Below are 21,464 nucleotides of genomic sequence, written 5' to 3' on the forward strand. Positions count from 1 at the left end.
CACCTGCGCACGGCTGTTCCCACAGGCCCCGCCGCGGCCCGCCCGCCGCCATATCGCGCCGCGTCGCCACGGCAACCGGGGATCGGGGCGGGGCGGGGCGGCGCGGCGGTCGCGGAGCCGTTCTGCTTCCGGGGCGGTGCGCTGTGCTGCACGTGGGCCGCGGCAGGTAAGGGGCGGCCGCGGCTGTGGCTGTGTGTGGGTCTGTGGACACGGCTGTGTTCGTGCCGTCCGTGAGGGAAACGGAGAGCTGGGGCTGACTCCCGCTCCTGCTCGTCCCGCCCGGCGCGGGGCCTCATCTGTATCTTCGGGAGGAGGCGAGGTTTCCGGCGGCCCCGCGGAGGCTCGGGGCGGGGGGCAGCGCCTTTCGTTCTGCGGGGCCTTGCAGGAGGGCCTTCTGTGCATTCGCTGTCGGTTAAAGGACGAGAACCGAAGCGGATGCGAGGATGCGACCCTTAGCGAAAGGGTGCCCCGCGGCCGCTGCTGACTCCTCATAGGCAGCGGACCCAGAGGGGCAGCGGGCCGTTCCGCACCGGGACTGATGAGCCTTGTAAGGATCCTGGGGTGTTACGTGGAAGATGAAGGGATACAAAGCCGGGGTGCCTAAGTGTGGCCTCTTACTTATGTGGAAATCTGCCTAAACTGTACTGTATGTACATTACATCCAGAGTCCAGAGGAGGGCTGCTGAGATGATCAGAGGGCTGGAGCACCTCTCCTGAAGAATGGTTGAGGGGCTTGTTTAGCTTGGAGAAGGGAAGGCTCCAGGGAGACCTCATTGTGGCCTTCCAGTACTTGAAGGGAGCGTATAAACAGCAGGGGGAATGGCTGGTTACATGGCAGGATGGTGATGGGACAAGGGGAAGTGGTTTTAAACAGACAGGGGAGGTTTAGGTTGGATATGAGGAGGAAGTTTTTCAGCCAGAGGGTGGTGAGGCACTGGAACAGGTTGCCCAAGGAGGCTGTGGATGCCCCATCCCTGCAGGCATTCAAGGCCAGGCTGGATGTGGCTCTGGGCAGCCTGGGCTGCTGGTTGGTGACCTGCACACAGCAGGGGGTTGGAACTGGATGAGCACTGTGCTCCTTTGCAACCCAGGCCATTCTGTGATTCTGTACATGTCTTGCTAGGAAGGAGTTTTGGAGGATAGATGTTTTTGTGACAGTAAGAGCTCTGAAGCTGCTAAAAAGGAAGAATAAGGCAACTTATTCACTGCTCCAGTAACTGCACTTCAGTGCAGTGTATGCTTCTAGTTCTTCCATCTCTGAAAATCCATGGTCTCTGGTGCTGTTTTCCCCAGTTTTGCAGTCAGAGATGTGAACGGGTTTCAGAGGAAGGGAACACCAGATAGGCCAGAATTTGCAATACTGTCTTGACGCCACACAGTAAAAAAATTTTTTTTTTTTTTTTTAGGATGACAGTCAATAAAAAGCGGAAACAGGTTCATGAGGAAACTGTACAGAAAAAGAAAAAAGTGAGAAGCAGTGGTAGCCAGACTGTCATAACTGAGAAAAGAATTCAGGCTGCCGCTGAAGCGGAGGATGATGACTGGTTTGAAACAAAAATAAAGGTAAAGAAGAAGGAAAGTGTGAAAGAAGATGAATGTTCAGACCAATTGAATCTGAAGAAGAAGAAAAACAAAAAGAGGAAGGTTCGCTTTGAATTACCAAAAGAAGTATGTTCAGAAGACTTTTTGTATGTAGAAGGCCATCAGGATTTAGAACAAGAAGCATCAGAGGTAAAATGTTCTAAAGTGTTCAAAAAGAAGAGAAAAAAAGACCGATGTCGTGCCTCTTTATCAGTGAAAAGTAAACAAAATAGTGATGTGGAGCTTTCAAATCATTATTCAGATGATATGCAGGAAAATAAATTTGCTTTTGCAAAAAGCAGGAGAAATAACACTTTGAATTTGAAACTGGATAGTGAACAAAATAAGAAAAAAAAGAAGGAAGACACCTTTTCTTTAGCATTAGGAGATATCCAGGACAGTGAATATAAACAGTCTCAAAAAAATTGCAAAGAAACAAAAGTGCACGCTTCAGAAAGAAAATCTATTACTGGTGAAAGTCATGGAACAGATACTATCCATAACGATGGGAAGGGTATGAGAAGAAAGAAGAGGAAGAAAAAGAAATCTGGCTCCTTTTTGCCACTAGCAGGTAATCAAAACATTTCTGCAGTTTGTTATAGTTCCATTGCATTAAGCAGCTTTGGAGAAAGGCACAGAAAAGAAATTAGATTGACAGATAAAGAGGAAAAGGATGCTACTGAGAACCCAGAAAGTATCAGAGAGATGAAGAAGAAGGAAAAAAAAGATGTTTCCTCCTTAAAGTGTAAAGATGATCAGTGCTACAGTCAGAGAGTTCTTGATGAGCATCTTCCTACATTGCAAGAAGTTGAGCCTGAGGAGGAAGAGCTGTCTGGAAGAAAAACCTTGAAGAAAAACAAGAATAATAATGAAGCAACCAATAAGAAAAAGAAAAGGAAGATCAAAAAAGATAAGGAAACAACTTTTTCAAAAGTTTCTTTAAGCAATGACTGTGCACCTAAAAGCCAAAAAATAACACCCCTAGAAAGCAACAAAAAGAATAAAGAGAGGAAAGTGAAGCCAGCTGAATTTGTCACAGGGGACACTGCAGGTGATAGGGTGTTATGCAATTCTAGTCATATGCTCTCTGACAAGAAGAGGAAAAAAGTACCAGAGGACTCTGCAGAAGAGTCAAGATCAAATGCAAGTATCAAAAAGAAAAGGCCCAAAATAGAAGATGGGGGAGATAAGATCTTGGTAAGTTGTTAATAAGGTGCCCTCCTGCTTTAGAGCTGAAGGCCTCTTAGGCCATCTGTACCCTCTTTTGTAGCCTCCTCTGCCTGTTCAGACCATTGGGTTGTGCTTACTTAAGTCAGTAAGGGGACTCCTCTGGGTTTTAAGAAACAGACACAGGCTCAGAGCATCCATTGATTTTTAGCATGTCATGTTTGTGAAATGCAGGAAAGTATGTTTCTTTAATGCCTGATGCCGTAGTCATTTAGTGTTTCAACTGTGAAAATATAAAATGCCTAAAGTACCTGACAGCAAGTATGAGAGCAGAAAGAATGCTAGTGTGCACAGTTACCTATGTTCTTCTTTTTCACTTGCTTCTGTCATAACTATGATACAAAACAGCATTTTAATGTTATGTCATTTAATCAGTTTAGGTAGGTAACATTCTGACTCTTACAATTTATTTTTTCCCCAAGGAAAACTGCTGGAACTGTGTAGTGCTAGAAAACGGGAGATTTTTTAGCCAATCAATGCATAAATTGTGATAGAAAATCAGGGAACAACCCAGTCAAAAACTGGAAGTCAAATTCCTAATGTGAGGTGGGTGGAAAGGTATGTAAAACGAAAAGCAAATAGATTCAAGGGCTGTGCAACTTTTAACTCGAGGTAAATGGAACTGCTAAAGGAAATCTCATTGAAGAGTCAGAGTACTGCTGTTTCTGTGGTGAGGCAAGCGTGGAGAACCTGATGGAATAGCAGGGGAAACAGATCTGCTTGGTGTATGTAAAAGAGAAAGTATTTGAAATATGGGGATTTCTTCAAAGCTTTTGAAGAATAAGACTATTGCAGTGTTTTTTCCTTTTGACCTTTCAAAGGGTAAAGTCTCTTTGAGACTGTTGGACGTTATTTGGAGTCCTGCAGCTGCTCATGTGTAAAGGGAGGCGAGATGAGCCTTATGATGATAAGTAAACTTGTATACTAGAGGTAACCGAACATGGAGAACACAGCAAGGCCTCTGTGATCTACTAAGGAGAACGGGGATAGGGTGATGCACATTTTGGTTCTCTTCCCTGTATCCAGCTCTGTACAGCAGTAAAAAGGCGTTTCAGAGAAGCTCTCAAGATTTAGAACTCTGGGTAATTGGGACATCTAGTTACTGCTAGGCTCAAAGACTGCTGGAATAAATGGCCTATTGTGTCGGCCTTGCATTTGTCTCAATTGTGTCTCAGTCTTTAACCATTTTCTGGGTTGTACTGCATCACGTACTGCATCATGCCTTGAAGCATCCTCTGTTAGATTTCTGCAGCAAAGAGAGTAGTGATTGTTGTGGAATCATACCTGCTTAATATCAAAGATTTGTGTTTTCCCATTAGATGCTGTTACAGCCAACTAAAGCAAGGGGAAGGCTGAGATGATCCAGAGGGAGAAAGAGGATGGTTATTAGTGAATGTGTCTGTTGATACAAAACATGCACAACTAACTCCAGCGTTGCTGTATGCTGACATAGAGGCATTTCTGGGGAAAGTCAGCGTGAGTTGATTATGCTCCCAGTGAAATCGTGTGCTGCTGGCATTTCTCAGGCCACTGTATGCTGACCCTCTGTCTTTGTGATGCAGGCTGTTTTCAGTTCCTTTGTTAAAATACAAAAATAGAGCAGGCAGTTCCTGAAAGTATTTTGCCAATAAATATTCCTTGTTGTTGTTCCCTCCTTTGGAAGATGTCCAGCAGAGTACCAGCAGCTTGCACAAGCACTTTGGGCTGCAAGTCTACGTATGTGGGGGAGGGGAACGTGCCAGTGATGAGCATCCCCAACTCAGCCCTCTGCCATGTGGATGAATGCCTGCACTGGTGTTTCTGGGAGCAGGCTGGGATCTTATGTTCGGTTTTTCTCTTGACGTTAGGAGGAGATAACTCTGAAAGTGAACAAATTCTGTCTGTGTAGTGGTAGGTGTTGTGCTTAGGTGGTCGTTCTTGCTTGCAGGGACATCACCACCATGCATACGGGATTTTCTTCCTTGTGAGAAAGCACTCAGCTGCAGAGCAAAAGTGCTATACAGTGCCTTGTGTGTTGTAACATGAAGGAGTCCACGGAAAGTCAGATGACAGAGCAGATGCACATCCAGTGTCAGAGGACTTGGTGTACCTCTTTGAAGCCATCTCTGTGTGTGGATGTGCTCCCCTTCCTGCAGTGTGGGGGAGATGAGGTCAGCACACCCCTGGACGGGTTTGTTATTGTCTTTCAGTGACCTTCAGCAGCTCCAAAACATGCTGCAGATTGGCCCACGTGAAGGTGCACTGCTTTTCCTTGCCTGTCTGCCTCTGACCAGCTAAAAGAGAACCCAGCACAGCTGTTTGCAAAGTCCTGTCACAGCAGCTTTCCTGCTTGTTTTGAGAGATCTGAATAGACAGTGCCAGGCCATCAAGAAGTAAGGTTTTTTTGTTTTTGTTTTTTTTCTTTTTTCATGAGCTCCTCTTACTGTAGACAGCGTTCTCATTTTTGATAGTCAGTGTAGTTGTGTGTGAAAGCAGCGCACAAAAGCTAGCTTAGGAAAATTAGGTAAATCATTCATGTCTTTAGATAATACTGTAAACCTTCAAAAAAGGTTTTCAAAAAAGAAACAGCAGCTTCTGCTCGCAGAAGTATGTTACAGATCTTTTGCTTGTCTTAATGTTCTGTGGCTATTTCATGCTTGGATTACTGTGTTAGCTGTATCAATAGATCTTCCCTCTGGCCATATTTTGCAGGTTGGTCTAAAGCTCATGGCTTAGATTTACCGCTATCCTGGACTTAAAACTTCACCCTATTACAGTGGGTGCCCCAAAATCTTAGCGCAAATTTGGGAAAGAAAGAGTGGGAGCAGGCAGTGCTGAAGGGCTGCACTTTGAGGAAGAATTAACAGTCAGGGGCTGTTTGTGGCTCCTGCCAGCCTGCCTGTCCCTTCCTGCTCTGTCACTGTGAGTTCTCTGTTCCTCACTCCCAAATGTGGGACTAACGTGCTGATGCTGCCATTGCAGGGGCAGCTTATGTACGTTACGCCTCTCCTCTTTCCACACTGGAAGCTTTTGGGGGACTGTCATTGCTTCTGCATTAGTACAAGAGCAGGCACAAAGCAGATGCCTCTTGAGTGTTTTTTGTTTGGCTGGTTTTTGTTTTGGTGCTGGTGGTGGGGTCAGCATGCTTCAGGCCTGCCACGTGCATTCAGATTGGCCATTATGTTACCACTGGTTTAACTTTTTATTTTTAACTGTACTATTTTTATTTCAATTACAAATTTCAACTTCTGCAATAGCTTTTGATTTGAAGTGCTCCTGCCTGCAAATATTACTGTATGTATGTGCCTCTGATACTGGCAGGTCCATTTTAATGTGTGAATCAAAAAGTCCCTTATCTTTATTGCTAAATATATATATTAAAAATGTCACTTTAAATGTGTTTTGTAAGTTTTTTTGGAATGGATGGAGAAAATCCCTCCAAAGAAAGGTACAAGTTTAGCTGGAATTTCCAGCTTTAATCTGACTGTTTCTTCTGATCCCCAGTAATACTGCTCATTGCTTAGTGATTTCTCTGCTTACTCATGTGTAAATTAATTAAGAAGAATGGCTTATAATATTCATACGAGTGTTTCCTTGTTTTACAGGAAGATGTGGATGATGTGACTGTTGTGCAGGAAAAAAAAGGAAACTGTGATGAAATTAATATAGACAAGGTATGCTTTCTCAGTTAAGCACGATTTGAAGCAAGTAAGCTTTTAGGGTGTAGCAGGATTTGTAATGAAAAGAATGCCTTCTGCTGGTCTGTGCCAGTATTTTCTAAAGTAGACCTTTACTTAAGATTTGCTTTTGCACTCATGGGTTAGGTAAAAAATATACAGCTCCACTTAATGTCAGAAGCTTCTAAGTAGCTTATTCAGTTAAATACAGGCTCCTTTGCCTCTCATTGCTGCTGGCAGTTTCAGCACAGCTGTTACCTGCAGTTAGAAGGTTAAACATATCTGACACTACAGAATGTTCATTGAAAATAGCACAAGATAATGCAGAGCTCTTAAGTGGAGTGTGTAAGAAGATCACATGCAACTTTCTTAATTATCCTTGCAAAATACTGAGGACAAATAATCGTCTTAATCTTCCCTCATCTGCTTACTGTGAATTAAATTAAGTGTTGTTTAACACAGAGGACAGTGGCTTGTGTTGCTTTTCTCTGTATGCTAGGTGAGGCGGCAGGCTCTGCAAGAAGAGATTGATAGAGAATCTGGAAAAACTAACATTTTCAGTCCCAAAGAGAACATGGTACGTATGAATTCAGACTTTGATCTGATGGAAATACTATGTCCCAGAACCACTTCCTGGGGAAAAAAGAAAGCACTGAAAACAGCATTTTTTTCTGTTTGTGGTTCATGTATGTGGCTTGGCACAAGCGCTCTCCTGATTGTAAATTTGAAGTCATGCTTTGGAACGAATTGCAATACCAAGAGAATCTGGGAGCTGACCAGTGACTTCTTAACATCATTTGGAATTGCTTAGAGGTCTGACTCCCATCATGAGTACTGAAAAGCACTATTTTCTCTAGTTCTTCTGGAGATTTTGCTACAAAGAATTGCTACAAAGCCATTTGCTACTTACTGTGAAATTTAAGTGATCCTAGGCCATGGTCATAAGGTACCATTGAATTTTATCTGAATTGCTATCTGGAAGAATTTGCAGACATTCATACATGGAGATGCACATGAAAATGTGAGAGGGATGGTAACTGACAGTACAGTCCTGCAGTACCTACAGCCAATAGCCTCCTAATTTCTACATCATTTTTCCACCTCTTTGAAAGACTGTTCTTTATTTTTTGTTTTTCCATTGTACTTAGTCTGCCTCCTGGCAGATTTACCTCTCAGATTACTATTGCAGCACTGTTCAGCAGTAATAAGATTCAGAAGGAGAGAAAGCTTTGCTAAAAATGTGGAATTCTTTAGTTGTTTGCAGAATTGTTGCTCAGGACTACAAAGGCCATAAATGCCTTTCTGGGACCTCAACAAATCCCAGAAACAAGTCATGTAAGTTTTATGGAGTAGGAGCAAGACTGCAGTGCGTTCTGAACTGCAGCTATCTGATAGTCTGTGAGGGGAAAATGACTTCTTTGGCAGGGGATCCCAGCTCTGTGGAGTTCGTCTGTCATTGTTTATTAATACATAAAAGAATAAAAGCTGTGAAAACTAATTGATGGGCTTCAAAAGGAGAGAGCTAGAAATACTGCAGCAAAAGCTATGTCCAGTGCTTGCCAGCAGTTCACTTAAAAAAAAAAAAAAAAAAAAAAAAACAGGTTTGACAAGCCATAATTATTTCTGCATCTGTGCAGATATCCATCTCCTGTTCCAAAGGGAAGACTTTATGTATGTCTGCATTTGTGTCACAGAGCAGGGCTTGTACAGCAGCTTAGCCTTGTTTTCATGGATAACTTTCTTTTAGTATCAGTATTCTGGCCTGTGATACTGGCAGATACTCCAGCTCTGTGTTTTTATAACTTAGAACACCTGCTACAGCTTGCCTTCATATTGCATAGCATGCTGTGTGTCGTGTTGGCTGTCTGATGAAGAACCAACTGTTTCATGTAAGCTACAACTGTTTGGTTGGAAGGGTTTCAGGCTCACATAAACATACTGCTAAATTTGCATTTTTTTCCTGGGATGAAGCCAGATCAGTTTAATCACGTTTAATTAATGATCAAACATTCTTCCATTTAATATCACCCTAATTATAAAGAAAAAAATGGGAGTAGTCAGAAATGAGCAACAGTAGGAGCTATGTGGTCAGGAGTCAAAAAGATCCTGATGTAACGAAGTATGTTCATAGCTAAGCCAGAAGTTCATAAACTTCTTAAATCACACCCTCTGTCTTGGGTTATTTGCAAACACAAATTGTTGAATTTTGATTCTACTTGGATGTTATCTACAGTCTCAGAAAGGAAACAATATCAAAAACAAAACTGAAGGAGTAATTTGTTCAGAGAATACAGTGAAAGGCAAAGTTGTGGGGTGGCAAACTGCAAGGGAGGGGAGGTTCTAAGGGCATTACATTTAGTCCTGTTGGTTAATGTATGCCCTAAAATTTCTGCACCCTTGCAATGAAGTTGGTAAGTAGTGGGATGAGAATGCCCTTGTTATATAAAGCACACGAGCCAGATGGAATACTGTCTCTAACACTAATACAACAAAATACTTGGGAAACAAAAGCTACCTAATCAAGGGCAGTAGAAAAATTAAAAACAAAAATTGCTGTACGAGGCAACAGAGTGAGAGAAAGGTTGAGTCTTAGAATCGTCTTAGAGTAAGAGAAATATCTGTGCAGGGTCTGGTGCTCTGAGCAGAAAGCAGGAAAGTCAAGATTTGTAAAGACAGGTGAAAAGAATCTGAAAGCGCATTAAATGCTGTCTCCAGGTTAAGTGAATTCCTATGCTAATGAAGCTGCACTAGCATTGGGTTACGGCAGTCTAATTACACACTGCAAGAGGTGCTGCATGTGAATAACTGCTTGCAGCAGCCTGCCCTGTCAGGTGGTGGTGGCTTGTGGTACACAGCCGGAAGTTGTCAGTGGTGGTGGTATTTTAGTGTTTGTCTCGTGTGTGTGTTTCACAGGATACAAAGATTGGCCAGTGGAGTACAGCTGCTTTTCAAAGTTCTGAGCGAGGGATGAAATTTCTTCGACTGATGGGTGGTTTCAAAAAGAGCTCTGCACCTATGGAAGATCTCTCTGTGACTACGAACAAACAGAACATGGCTTTGAGCAGGGAAGGGGAGGAGAAGTTACAGCAGGCTCTGAAGATGGAATTTGACAAAGCAATGGACTTGAAGCAACACAAAAGAATTGGTCTTGGATTTCAACCTGCTGCCAACAGGAAAGTGTACATAGACAAATATGCATCTAGATCTATAAAATTTGCAGATTAAAACTGAAGTAATGGAATGAAAATGGGGAAATTTATTTTTGCTTTCCACTTATTTTTACTTGAAATAAAATATGAAGTGTTCAATACATTGTACTTATGAGGCATTTTTAATACAAGTTCTCAGCTTCTAGCTTACATGGAGTTGTGTCCTCACTTGGACACAAAAGGAGCTAAGAACAGTAGGATCTCAAACCTTCCCAGCATTTTCCACAGACAAAAGAAAATTTCCCTTACAGATTGAAGGTATGCGGACAGTGCCTGCAAGAAAGTAAAAATTGGTAATTTTTAAAAAAATAGATTTGATAAGCTTTTTTTTAGCTGCATCTTTGCGATTCAAAAGGATTTTTATATTCTGTAAAATCTTCATGTTTTTACACTCAGTGAGCAGTACAAACTGATGGTGTTGTACTTGGAAGAAATACTGGGTTGCCTACAAATTTCATGACGGAAGACTTAACTATGGAAGTGGTTTCTTGACTATGGGCATCCTCACTATAATAGAAATACTCTCGAACGTCCTGTTTCAACATGCTGTAGCAGTGTGAGTCTCAAGAAGCAGCCGTTACCTGTAAATAAACACTTTGTGAGTAGGTTTCCTAAATTATAAAAAGCAAGGCGGTTGTAATAATGCATTTATGGGTTTACTGTAAATGAATGAAATTTTTAATCTTCAGACTTTCATGCAACCTGCACTTTCACTTTCTGAACACAAACTATTAAGAGCGTATTGTTTACGTTGAGTTCAGAATTGAAAGTTCCAGAGCACTGTTTTGTGGGAGGTTACAAAAAGATAATGAAGAAATGTCCCATATTCCATCACTGCGTGCTGTTTGTTGTGGGATGTGGTGTTCTGTAAGTTTTCAGGTCATCCTGGTTCTCGAGCGTGACAAGATGACCATCTCTTATGTCTGGGACTGCTGTAGCAATGGTGGCCTCCTTGCAGGGAACCCACCATGCTCAACACAAGTTACTGTCTCTACTTACATCTCATTCTTCTTCTGTTTTACCTGTCCTTTCTGATAAGATGGTGCAAACTAATCTCCTAAATTTTTTGTTTGCAAAGAAAGGCAGCCTTTCTTTGCACAGTAGCCTTTTCTATCAGACTGCTGTGCCTGAAAGCAACTGACTCCTGGCAGAAAATATGCAGAACGGTGTGTTTCAGTGCATTTTGGGCAATGCCTATGGGGAAATGAAAAATCGTGCAGAGACTCCAGCAAAAGCCATACCTGGGGAAGGAGATACTGAACCACTTCCTACAGGGCCTGGACTTGGCTTTGAGAGAACCGTTGCATTTAAGGATTGGCTTCAGCACCTTTCTGGGCTGTAGCTGTGGCTTGGCTTCAAGTACCACAGGTTCAGAGTCAGGAAACATTCTTATGAAGACAGATGCTGAATTCAGGCCTTCAACTACTTGGCAAAAAATGCACTGAAATAATGGAATAGGTGGGAAATTGTTAACTGATGGCTTCCTTTAAGAAGGGAAGGACAGAACAGCATGTACAGATCTCTGCTGCAGAGCCATTACTGGGTATGTAGTGACTGGCCTTGCATTGCCACTGCTGAAGAGGCTGAAGGGGATAATAGTTCTACACTTGCCCTTGGATGTGGATGTTTACCCCCTCTAGCCATATATGATGTACAACACTTGCTGAACTGTAGCTCTGTGCATGGCTTGACACCTTGCCCTTGCTAATGTTGTCACAGTTGGAAAAAGAAGACATCCAGGACGAACTAACTTCATTCAAGCAGTCAGATTTGCTCTAGCTTGTGTATTTACTGCATACAGAAGCCGCACGGGCCTATAGTAAGTGGGATGCTTAAACTAAGAATAATTTTTCTCTAACATGGAAGTAAGCCAAAAGCAGGTTATTAGAGTGGTGGGGTGAGCTTCAAGGCTGGATGTTTAAAGTTGCTCCTGGTAACTAATTAGAGCTTTCTGGCTATAACCGAGCTGTTTTTGCACTAATCAAAGCATCGGTAAAAACCTTGAAAACCTTTTCCATGGCAGTCTTGCATCAATAAATGAAGTTATACTGTGCACAAAAGATGACAGGCAAAAATGGGTGTCTGTGGAGGAAAAGGAATGGTTGGCTGGGCCAACTAAGCCTGCTGTAAGTTTCCATTTTACAGATCCTGGAAAAGCTCCATGCTGGGTTTGGAGCAGTGCATTTACCCCTGCAGGACAATTTCTACCATACTGCAGCTGCTCTCTGTGACCTACTTGGCTGGTTAGACACTCGGTTCAATCGCACTTACCCAGTTTCCAAGTCTAACAGAAAGAATCATCCATGTGCTGCTGAGAGTTGCTTTGTGCAGCTGCAGCAAAAAGGGGAGCTAAATCATAGTAACATACGTGCAGTACTGTCATCTCACTATGCATAGGATATACAGAATTATCTAAAGAAAGTGTAATTAAATTGGGTACTGAAGGTTAGAAATGAATATATGGTTCTAGCAAAACCAATTATATGCTTAGCTGCTGTTAAACACTAGGCAGTCATTTGCTCACTTCCCCCACCTCCCAGTGGCATGGGGGAGAGAATCACAAAAAAAAAAAAACAACCCACAAAGCAAAATTTGAGGGTTGAAATAAAACTATTTATCAACAAAGGAACAACAACAACAAAAAAGTTTTATATACATATGATACTTATATACAGACAAAAAAAGCAATGCACGATGCAGTAGCTCACCACCTGCTGACCGATGCCCAGCCAGTCCCCAAGCAGCAGCTGCCCACTCTGACTAACTCCCTGTTTTCAGGCTGCTTCTGCATGATGCCAAACGGTACAGAATAGCCTTTGGCCAGTTGAGGGCAGCTGTCCTGGTTCTGTTCCCTCCCAGCTCCTTGTGCCCCCCCAGCCCCCTCAGCAGGAGAAGCTGAGAAACTGAGGCATCCTTGGCTCTGCTCAGCAACAACCAAACCATCCGTGTGCCACCAGCAGTCTTTCTCCTAAAGCCAAAACACAGCCTCATACCAGACACGGTGAAAGAAGAATCAGCTCTATCCCTGCTGAAAGTAGGACATCTGCCTTAACAAAGAGAACATTTCTGTGCAAACACATCTTAATATGTGACTTCAGTCATTAAAACACTGCCACATAGAAGTACCAATAGATGCAAGATCACACTGTGGTTGCTTACCACAGGACAGAAACAGACAGAATGAAATTTATTAGGTATAAAAGCAGTGCACACAGCTGAATTACAGCATGACTAAGTAATAAACTTGTATACACAAAGGAACTCCTCCAGAACAAACAGGTGAGCTGCAAATTGCTTTATTCGGTGATACAGCATACTAGAGAATATGCGTACATTTCCATTTTCCTTTGCAGACAGCGTTTAAAGATACAAAACACTACTGAACTGAAGTGATATTACAAACGCAGCTGAGAAAATGTATATTAGAAATTAGAACAGTAACACTTGGTCCATTTTTCTCTTACTCAAACTGACCAAATGTTGGCAGCATTCCAAAGCAGGAGGACAACTTAGTAGGATTACTACACTGAAATACTGCTTTTACACGGGAGAAACACTGCTCTACAGGCAGGATGAAGTCTGGGGGCTGTGAATTGATCTGTGTAGAGTATCAGATTTTATTCCTTTGTCGCTACAATGACAACAAATTTTATTTGGAAAGGCTGAAATATCTTTTACTGAATCTAACCTGGATTTAAAATACAGTGGCAGAACTGGAAACAAAAAATTCAGATTAAATTATTGCACTCAGAACTGTTTTACCTGTACCCAAGTAAATCTGTCACTCTAAGTAAAATTCAAATGCAGTGAATTCCAGTCAAAGACCAGAAGAATCAGCGATTTGTGGCCTTGGCTACATGCTCACTTTCACATAAGGCTCCCTGGAAGAGGCGCTCATCAGGTTCTGGACTGCAGAGGAAGGCGAAGGGCCAAGTCTGTGAAGTGACTCATATCAGGTTGTTTGCTTTGCCTCTTCATGTATTCCAGAGTTTTTACCTGGGTACAAAAAGAAAGGTGTTTTGAGACGTTTAGTCTTTGTCTTTTCTCATTTCAGAGGCCACAGTTTTGCTAAAGGAAGGCATTTTAACAGATGCACCTCTGATTTCCCCTAAATTCTACTAGATACACAACCACTTGCTTCTCTAACTCCAGAGCTGGTGACCATAGACACTTTTCTCAAGCAGTGCTCTCAAGTGCTCACATTCCAATATGTCAACATACAATTCCTCCACTACATAACAACGTCGTTCTTTAAAAGCTTACATTTTCTGTACTGAAAAGTGCAGAACCCCATATTTCCAGATCCTTTAACGTGTGAAATACTTTTAAAAATGTGAGAGACAGAGCAGATTAGTACAAATAAGTGAAGCTGTTTTATTTATTAAGAAGCATTTTAAAAAATAAAGTTGTTGTTTTTTGTTTTAAACTTAGTTCAAAGCCCAGTTAGAATAAGACAGACACTTGTAAGGAGATCAGGTTCGTCTAAGTCAAGAAAGGGCTCTGGAAGCCTCCTATTTCATTGCATTGGCCCACAACATCAGAGAGGGATGCTGGTGGGATAGCAGTAGAGGCTGAACCTTCCCACCAATATCCCATCACATTTTGTAGTCTTACAGAACAGTGTCTGACATGCGAGTGCAGATAAAGCATAGAGGTGGAACTGAATTCCTCCATGTGAATAAAACGGCACCCACTGATATTCAACAGTATCTGCTAAAAGTCTGTGCAGACCAAACAGCAGGTGTTAACACAGTGAAGGATGGGGGATGTTTCAGCAACGGCAACAGCAGCATGAAAGACAACTGATTTTCTGGACAGCCTTGCACAGCTCTCACACCACAAAATGAAAAGAGTCTCAATCAGCTAATCGACACAAATCAGCTGGTCACAACCAGAGAACTGTGTGCAAACCTGATTTCATTCTATGACAAGGTGACCCACTTAATGGATGAAGGGAAGGCTGTCAAAGTGGTCTACCTGGACTTCAGTAAAGCCTTTGACACTGTCCTTCACGGGGCGAAGCTGGCTGGGCACCTCAACACAGAAAGGACATGGAGGTGCTGGAGCAGGTCCAAAGGGCAACAAGGCTTGTGAAGGGCTTGGAGAATATGGCCTATAGGATGAGACTGAAGGCACTGGGGCTGTTTAATCTGGGCAAGGGGAGGCTGAGGGGAGACCTTACTGCTCTCTTCCAGTACCTGAAAGGTGACAACAGCGAGAGCAGGGTTGGTCTCTTCTCACTGGTGACAGGACGAGGTGAAATGGTCTTAAGTTGCACCAGGGGAAGTTTAGGTTGGATATCAGGAAAAACTTCTTTACAGGAAGGGTGGTTAAGCACTGGAACAGGCTCCTCAGAGAAGTAGCTGAGTCACCATCCCTGGATGCGTTTAAAAACTGTTTGGATGTGGTGCTCAGGGACATGATTTAGAGGTGGGTTGTTAGAGTCAGGGTAGTATGGTTAGGTTGTGGTTCAATTCGATCTTTAAGGTCTTTTCCAACCTAGGAACCTATGATTCTATAAGAGCTGAATATTGGCCTCAGTTTTGGAAACCATGGTATAAGTGTTAAAATCTCACAGTCTGCACCAGGTGGTTCCCACAAATGCTCACAAAGTAACAGAAAGAACACCATATGCAATTTTGTCAGGATCTATCGAACTGATACAAGATGAAGGAGCAAGAGTTTCCTAGATTGAATCATTACTGGTGATGAGATTACTGTGTGCCAGAGTCAAAGGGCAATCCGTGGAGCGGTGATGTGTGAATTCCCCATCGAAGAAAAAGTCGATGATAAAATCCTCAGCAAGACAAGTGATGTGCACTGTCCTCTGGGATGGAAAAGGGGAGGGGTTTCCTGGAACCTGGGCAAACCCTTAGCTCTGACCACTGCACTGTGATGCTGACTGAGCTGAAGGCTAAAACTTCTACAGTCAGGCCAGAGCAGAAGACAGCCCTTCTCTCGCCATAGGGTAATGCCAGGTTCCACACTGGTTTGAAGACTGTGCAGCACATTGCTAACCTTGACTGGACTCTCCAACCAGACCCACCATATAGTCCATACTCAGAACCTTCTAACTTCCATCTGTTCAGGCAGCTGAAAGGTGGACTGTGTGGGCAATATTTTCCTAGCAACAACACTGGGTCACCTCTGCAGATTTCATCAGTGACAAAAATGTATCGCTAACAGTGATGACTATGTTAAAACAACAATAGTTTCTTGTGGCTGGGAATTTGCTCTATCAAACAACATTACTGTGCTTTTCGTATCTGTTGTTGTTTCCATGGAAATAAATAGGAGGTGTTACTTTTGGATCAACCTATATAGGATTGCCTTTTCCCACAAAAGGAGCTAAAGAAAATCTTAACCGATTTCTCTGCAGTACGTACTCCTTACCATTGTCTTGGTGTCAGCAAAGCCATGTTTCTGGGCAAGATTCCAGAGATTCACTGAAAGCTGGTTTAGTTTGTTGTTTCGTAGATCACCATGAGCTAAAATCGTGTTGAAGAAATAGAGTGCCAGCTGGCTTTGTCGCTTCAGAGTCTATAATGAGAAAAGAATTCCTGTGTTATCATACAGTCATCCCAGCATAACCTCTCTAAGTTTGCTTGCAAGTGCAAGGGACAGATAATTGTTTTGAAATACACAGCAGTACAGCTGCAGGAATATGGACACAGTTTCCACATTCCATTCCAAATAAAACAAAAAAAAAAAAAGATAATTATGAGTCAACCCACATGTCCAGTTCTGAGCTCCCCAGTTCAAAAAAAAAAATCTCCTAGAAAGAGTCCAGAGGAGGATAACAAAGACAATATAGGGGCCTGGAGCATCTCTTGCACAGGGAAAGGCTGAGACACCTGGGCCTAGAGAGAAGACTGAGAGAGGATCTGATCAATGTTTATAAATATCTAAGGTGTGGGAGGCAATTAGGCAAGGCCAGGGTCTTAGTGGTGTGTTATGGTAGCGTAAGGAGCAATGGCCAAAAGCTGGAACACAGGAAGTTCCACACAAATATGTGGATGAACTTCACAGTGAGGGTGACTTCCTGTTTTTTTTTGTTTTTTTTTTTTTAACCTGCTTTTCTTCTAAGGAAACACACCTGTACCATGTTAGTAATTAATTTAGTAATTAATTTCCTTACAATTTTTAGGAGGGAGCTCGAGGAGAACCAGTGCTTTGCTGTAACCTACCATGAGGAACACCACTGCCTTTCAGACTCTGCAGGGCAGCTCTCCAGCACTGACAATTCTGCACTGAAGACAGATTATTGTTGGATGCATCTTACACACAGCACCTCTTTTATACTGCTTTGCTGCTGCTGTCCTTTGGTTTTGGCTGAAAACAGGCCCCTGACAAAACCAAAGCTGCATCTTATCCACAATAGCAAGGCAGTAACTAGAACTATCAGCTCAGCACCTTGATTACTGAACTTGATACTCACTTCAGCCCTCTCAGTTCAATATATGGTGGGATAGCTAACATACTGCACTCAGGTACAAGACTACAGAGGGAATGAGGCAAAAATTGGGATAAGCGGTGTGATCAGTGCAAGTTGTGCTCTCCTGACACCACCAGTGCAGCCACACAGCCTCTGCCCTTTCCCTAAGGGACCAAAAGCAAATTAATTTCACTTCTCACTGTCAGCAGAAGCGAGGTGAGATGCTACTAAACAAAGAAACACAGACTGCCATCAGTCCCCCAGATATTTCTGTAAAAGCAGAAAGCCATGCCATTAAAGAATTGGCAAGCTAGAAAAGAGGGCACAGCGTGCTCCAATTGAGAAGTGTAAGAGTGGTTACTACTGTGTATCAGCCACACAGCAGTAGATGCAGAGAAAATCTGATGAGTTGCACATACACACAGAATGCCCAGAGCTGCTACAGGGCCCAGAAAATGTTCTGTAAACACTGAATTGATTACATGGAGCTATCAGGAAGACAGCTCTTTCTTCCTCTAACAGTTACCTACTTCAGAATCTTTCATCCCAGTAGCTCCAAAATTGGTTTATTAGCTGAAACAGCAGCCATTATTTCGAAGTGTTGAACCATACTCCCTACCAGGCAGAGGAACACAATCAGTCTAGTCCAGGAATGTTAACACAAAGAACAGAGATGCCACTCTGAATGACAGTAAACAGAAAAATAGTTGTCAATGCTTAAATATTACTACAGTATTTCTTTCACAGGATTGCCATCCTTCAGGGAAAAAGATACAGTGTACTGCCTGCTAGTCAGTGTTACACGCAGCCTCCCTCCTGTCACCATCTATGCTGAACTGGCAAAACAGGGTGTTTAACTACATTTTGGTTTTTTTTTCCCCCACTATCTAATGCTTGTGCATTTTCCACTGAGCACCTCCAACCTTTAAGGAGGTCTCTGGAGGCACTCTCATAAGCCCTGAAATTGTTGGGCAGAACACAAATGCAGCAGCACTCAGAACTGGACATAACTAGCAAGGCTTTCCAGGCAGTAACAACACCAGCAGATCATCCATTCTTGAAAGTAGGGATGATGTTTTGACTAACTGGAAACATAAGTACTTAAAAAAAAAAAATGACTTTGAAACAGTAAAAAAGCTGGAAGAGACACATGCTAACTCCCATCATGCTGGGGTAGGCACAGTCATCTCAGACAGCATTTTGGCACCCAGTTCCCATTTACACAGTGCAACAGGGAGAGAGAGAGAGAGAGAGAGAGGCACAAATGTGCAGTAAATCCGTGTATGAAAACTAACCAGCAGGGTCAGACAAGGGTCCTGGTGACAGCAGGCATGTTTGTGCAACATGGCACCACTCTGCCACCCAGGGGAGTGATGCATGCCAGCACACTGCCAGCCTGCTGGCAGCTCTGGCTGTGCTGCATGCTGACCTGCAGTGTGCGTTCAGAGGCTGCACACAAAAAGGAGCCATCAGCTGCTCGGCAGCCGCAGAGCCACGGGACTGACAATCCCCACACCAAGAGGAGCTGCCCCCAGGAGCTGCATTTTCCAAAACCCGTGGAATAATGCTGATCACCACAGAATGAAAAGAAAACACAACAAATCATCACTCAATTATGTGACCTCAGGCTCCCCAAAGTGCAGAGCAATGTCCAAGTTTCATACAGCTAAGCAGAAGAAAATACAACATTTCTCACAACAGAATATGTAATTGTTTTCGTGACCTTCTGGCTAGTGGTTCAGTCACTCACTCCTGTCTTTAAAGACTTTCTCCAGACACCTATGGCATAAGGATACCTCCAGCTTTCTCTGAGAAAAGCTGTGGCTCACTTTGGCCCGCTGCTCCCTGTGCAGGCTGCCCAGCACTGCAGCGTCCCACAACAGAGCCCAGGCACCCACAGAGCTCAGCATGGCCACAGCGCTGCCTCAGGGCACGGCATGGGTCAGCCCAGCCAAGTCTCTGGGCTGGCAGGGCACCTCTTTGCATTACACTGAACTGTCCAGAAGTGAGAACTGTACTTCAAGCACTGTAACACAGATGAAGGATTCTTTAATAATGCAAAAGGACCACACTGAGTTGACTGAAGCAGCATTGCTCTCTTCCAAACCACCATTCTGGTGAAAGCCTTTTATTGTGAGGACCTACTATTCTCCTCAGTAGTTTTGAAAGGGAATGAACCAATTAAAACTCAGTATCAGAGGTCTGTTTGTTTAAACACGCGGCCAAGCTGATGAATAATATAAGGTCACTGTCACCAAGGCAATGAAAACGCCACAGAGATCTCATGCTAGGTCCTATGTCAGTACCAACAGAGGGCTATGACAATACTGTCACCTCTATTTCCTCAGCAACAACAGCTTCCTCCAAAAAACATTCATTCTTACAGAACTTTTTTTTTTGTCAAAATCTCTCAAGGACTTTTACACAACAAAGCAAATTAAATACTCCATAAGTAAGGATGGACACAGGAATAAATCCAAGACACAGTGAGACAAAGGCAGGGCAGGAATTACAGCCATGCTGCTTAGCTTTAAATCCAGTTTTCTATATAACAGATACATCAGAGAAATAACAACCTCTCAAATTAAGCTTGAAAGTTGAAAAAAAGCCTCTCAGAAACCACACACACAGCCATACAAACATCCTCACCCACATACTCCATATGGGATTCAGACATAAGAAATCCCTCATACGCGACCCACTGCCCAGAAAACTGTTAAAATCTCCTGCCAACATCTGCTCGGACACCACTTAGCAAAGCGTCTTTTTCTTTCCTGTAGCAGCTCTGAAAAAGAATTGCCATTCACAGTGGTCATGAATACAATGACGTAAAGGCATTTCCAAAGGATTTCACAGAATCACAGAATTGTAGGGGTTGGAAAGGACCTCCAGAGATCATCAAGTCCAACCCCCCTGCCAAAGCATCTTACACCTCTATGGTTGCTTAACAAGGGTAAACAATATAGCAAAAGCAGTGAAAAGACTAACTGCACTCGTAACAGAGGTCTCCAAACTGGCATATCATGCCTTATACATTCTGTAAACACCACAAGCTACTGGGAAACATGGTACTTTAAAAGTTGCATCAGATTATTATCTCCGGCCTTCCCACCTCCCTCTACAAGCCCACAAGACTGCAATCAATATTCAGTAGCTCAGTAGGAGCAACTCGAGGCTCAACCTCAGAAAGAGGCAAGTTAGCAGAACGATTTCACTGAAAAACACGGGTCACCTGCCCTCCATACACAAACTGGTACAGTGTTTCATCTCCCAGACTCTACAACTCCAATCAAGAAATCCAATGAAATGCCAAGAGTTTTCTTTACCTCATATTGAACAAATAAAACACACATTTAGAGGTTAGAGACAAAACATGTTTTCCCTCCCCCTGCACCTCTCTTTCTATGGTCTGAGATCCAAAACTTGTACAAATTTAAGGAGATTTCCACTGCACTTACCATTAAGTATGAACTCCCATTTTGCTTATTACAGAATGGGACATCTCAGGAAAATAACTTAGCTGGCAAGAAAATATGGCTTATTTACAGAGAGAGAAAGGTGACAGCCAGGAGGATACAAGAGAGATGGACAAGGAGCAGATTCTGCACCACAAATAAGTGAGCGTGGCACAATCTCCAGTTTGCTAAGGACAAGGATTGCATCATGAAGCTCACTCATTCCAAAGACCTTTTCTTTATAAAGGTATCTATATGTTGCCCCACACAGAGTGTCATGTTTCCACAACCCAGACTATGCCAATATTCAGATTAGAAAATTCGAAACTCTTAACCTTCATTAGGTCTTTCTACCACAAGTCTATATACACGATCAATTAACTTCTTTAAAGAAGTAAAACTAAGTAAAACAAGAAAACTGATTCCCTCTCATTGTAAAGCTTCCAGAACTTCCAAAAAGATCAAACCTGGCCAAGAAGGCGGTCCGTTTACTCAACTCCAAAGTAATTTTGGTTTTGCATTAAATCCAGTTGAAGTATGGACATACCTCTTCCTTTCCAAGGGTTTTGAGATGATCCAGAATCTGTGCTATTACTGTTTCACATAGTTTACTGATTTCAGCCAGGAACTTGGAGTCTCCACCATACAGGGTATCATTGGAATCCACTGCAGAGATAAAGTAAAGATTAGGCCTATCTCAAGAGTTATGAGTTTGTTACTGAAAATACCAGCAATTTATAGAAGACCAGATCTTATAAAATGACTTTCCTTCACTAAGCAAATGAAATAATCTTGTTGAAATTGGCTGCCTACTATGTCCTCTTGATTCTAAGAATGTAACAGTTTAAAAGAATCTCCTAGACTAAAACCACTCCTATATTCCTGGATGCAGCCAGGTCCA

At 42.8% G+C, this 21,464-nt stretch overlaps 3 protein-coding genes across 4 annotated transcripts in view; 1 reads left to right on the plus strand and 2 right to left on the minus strand.

The window, feature by feature from the left end:
- Positions 1 to 65, minus strand: part of IQCK (IQ motif containing K) — a 56,889-nt gene extending 56,824 nt beyond the window's left edge. Inside the window, exon 1 of the mRNA XM_042864216.1 lies at positions 4 to 65. Coding sequence (XP_042720150.1) covers positions 4 to 52 — 49 coding nt within the window. The 5' untranslated portion in view covers positions 53 to 65. The remainder of the gene's footprint in view (positions 1 to 3) is intronic.
- On the plus strand, positions 54 to 9,774 carry KNOP1 (lysine rich nucleolar protein 1; the record flags this gene model as incomplete). The annotated part of the gene is given in 7 exon segments (XM_042864462.1): positions 54 to 82; positions 84 to 141; positions 144 to 166; positions 1,407 to 2,778; positions 6,393 to 6,461; positions 6,964 to 7,041; positions 9,378 to 9,774. Coding segments are annotated over 7 exon segments (1,941 nt in total), but the record flags the coding sequence as incomplete, so codon positions are not given.
- A 3,179-nt stretch (positions 9,775 to 12,953) lies between these two features.
- The window catches only part of VPS35L (VPS35 endosomal protein sorting factor like), a 54,740-nt gene continuing 46,229 nt past the window's right edge, over positions 12,954 to 21,464 (minus strand). For both annotated transcript variants that reach the window (XM_042864208.1, XM_042864210.1), the window contains 3 exons: positions 21,111 to 21,229; positions 16,067 to 16,213; positions 12,954 to 13,669 (listed from right to left, as the gene is read on the minus strand). In XM_042864208.1, coding sequence (XP_042720142.1) covers positions 13,571 to 13,669; positions 16,067 to 16,213; positions 21,111 to 21,229 — 365 coding nt within the window. In that variant the 3' untranslated portion in view covers positions 12,954 to 13,570. The remainder of the gene's footprint in view (positions 13,670 to 16,066; positions 16,214 to 21,110; positions 21,230 to 21,464) is intronic.

Source organism: Lagopus leucura, unplaced genomic scaffold, assembly GCF_019238085.1.
Source record: "Lagopus leucura isolate 7727_CA_CO unplaced genomic scaffold, USGS_WTPT01 Super-Scaffold_760, whole genome shotgun sequence".
Classification (NCBI taxonomy): domain Eukaryota; kingdom Metazoa; phylum Chordata; class Aves; order Galliformes; family Phasianidae; genus Lagopus; species Lagopus leucura.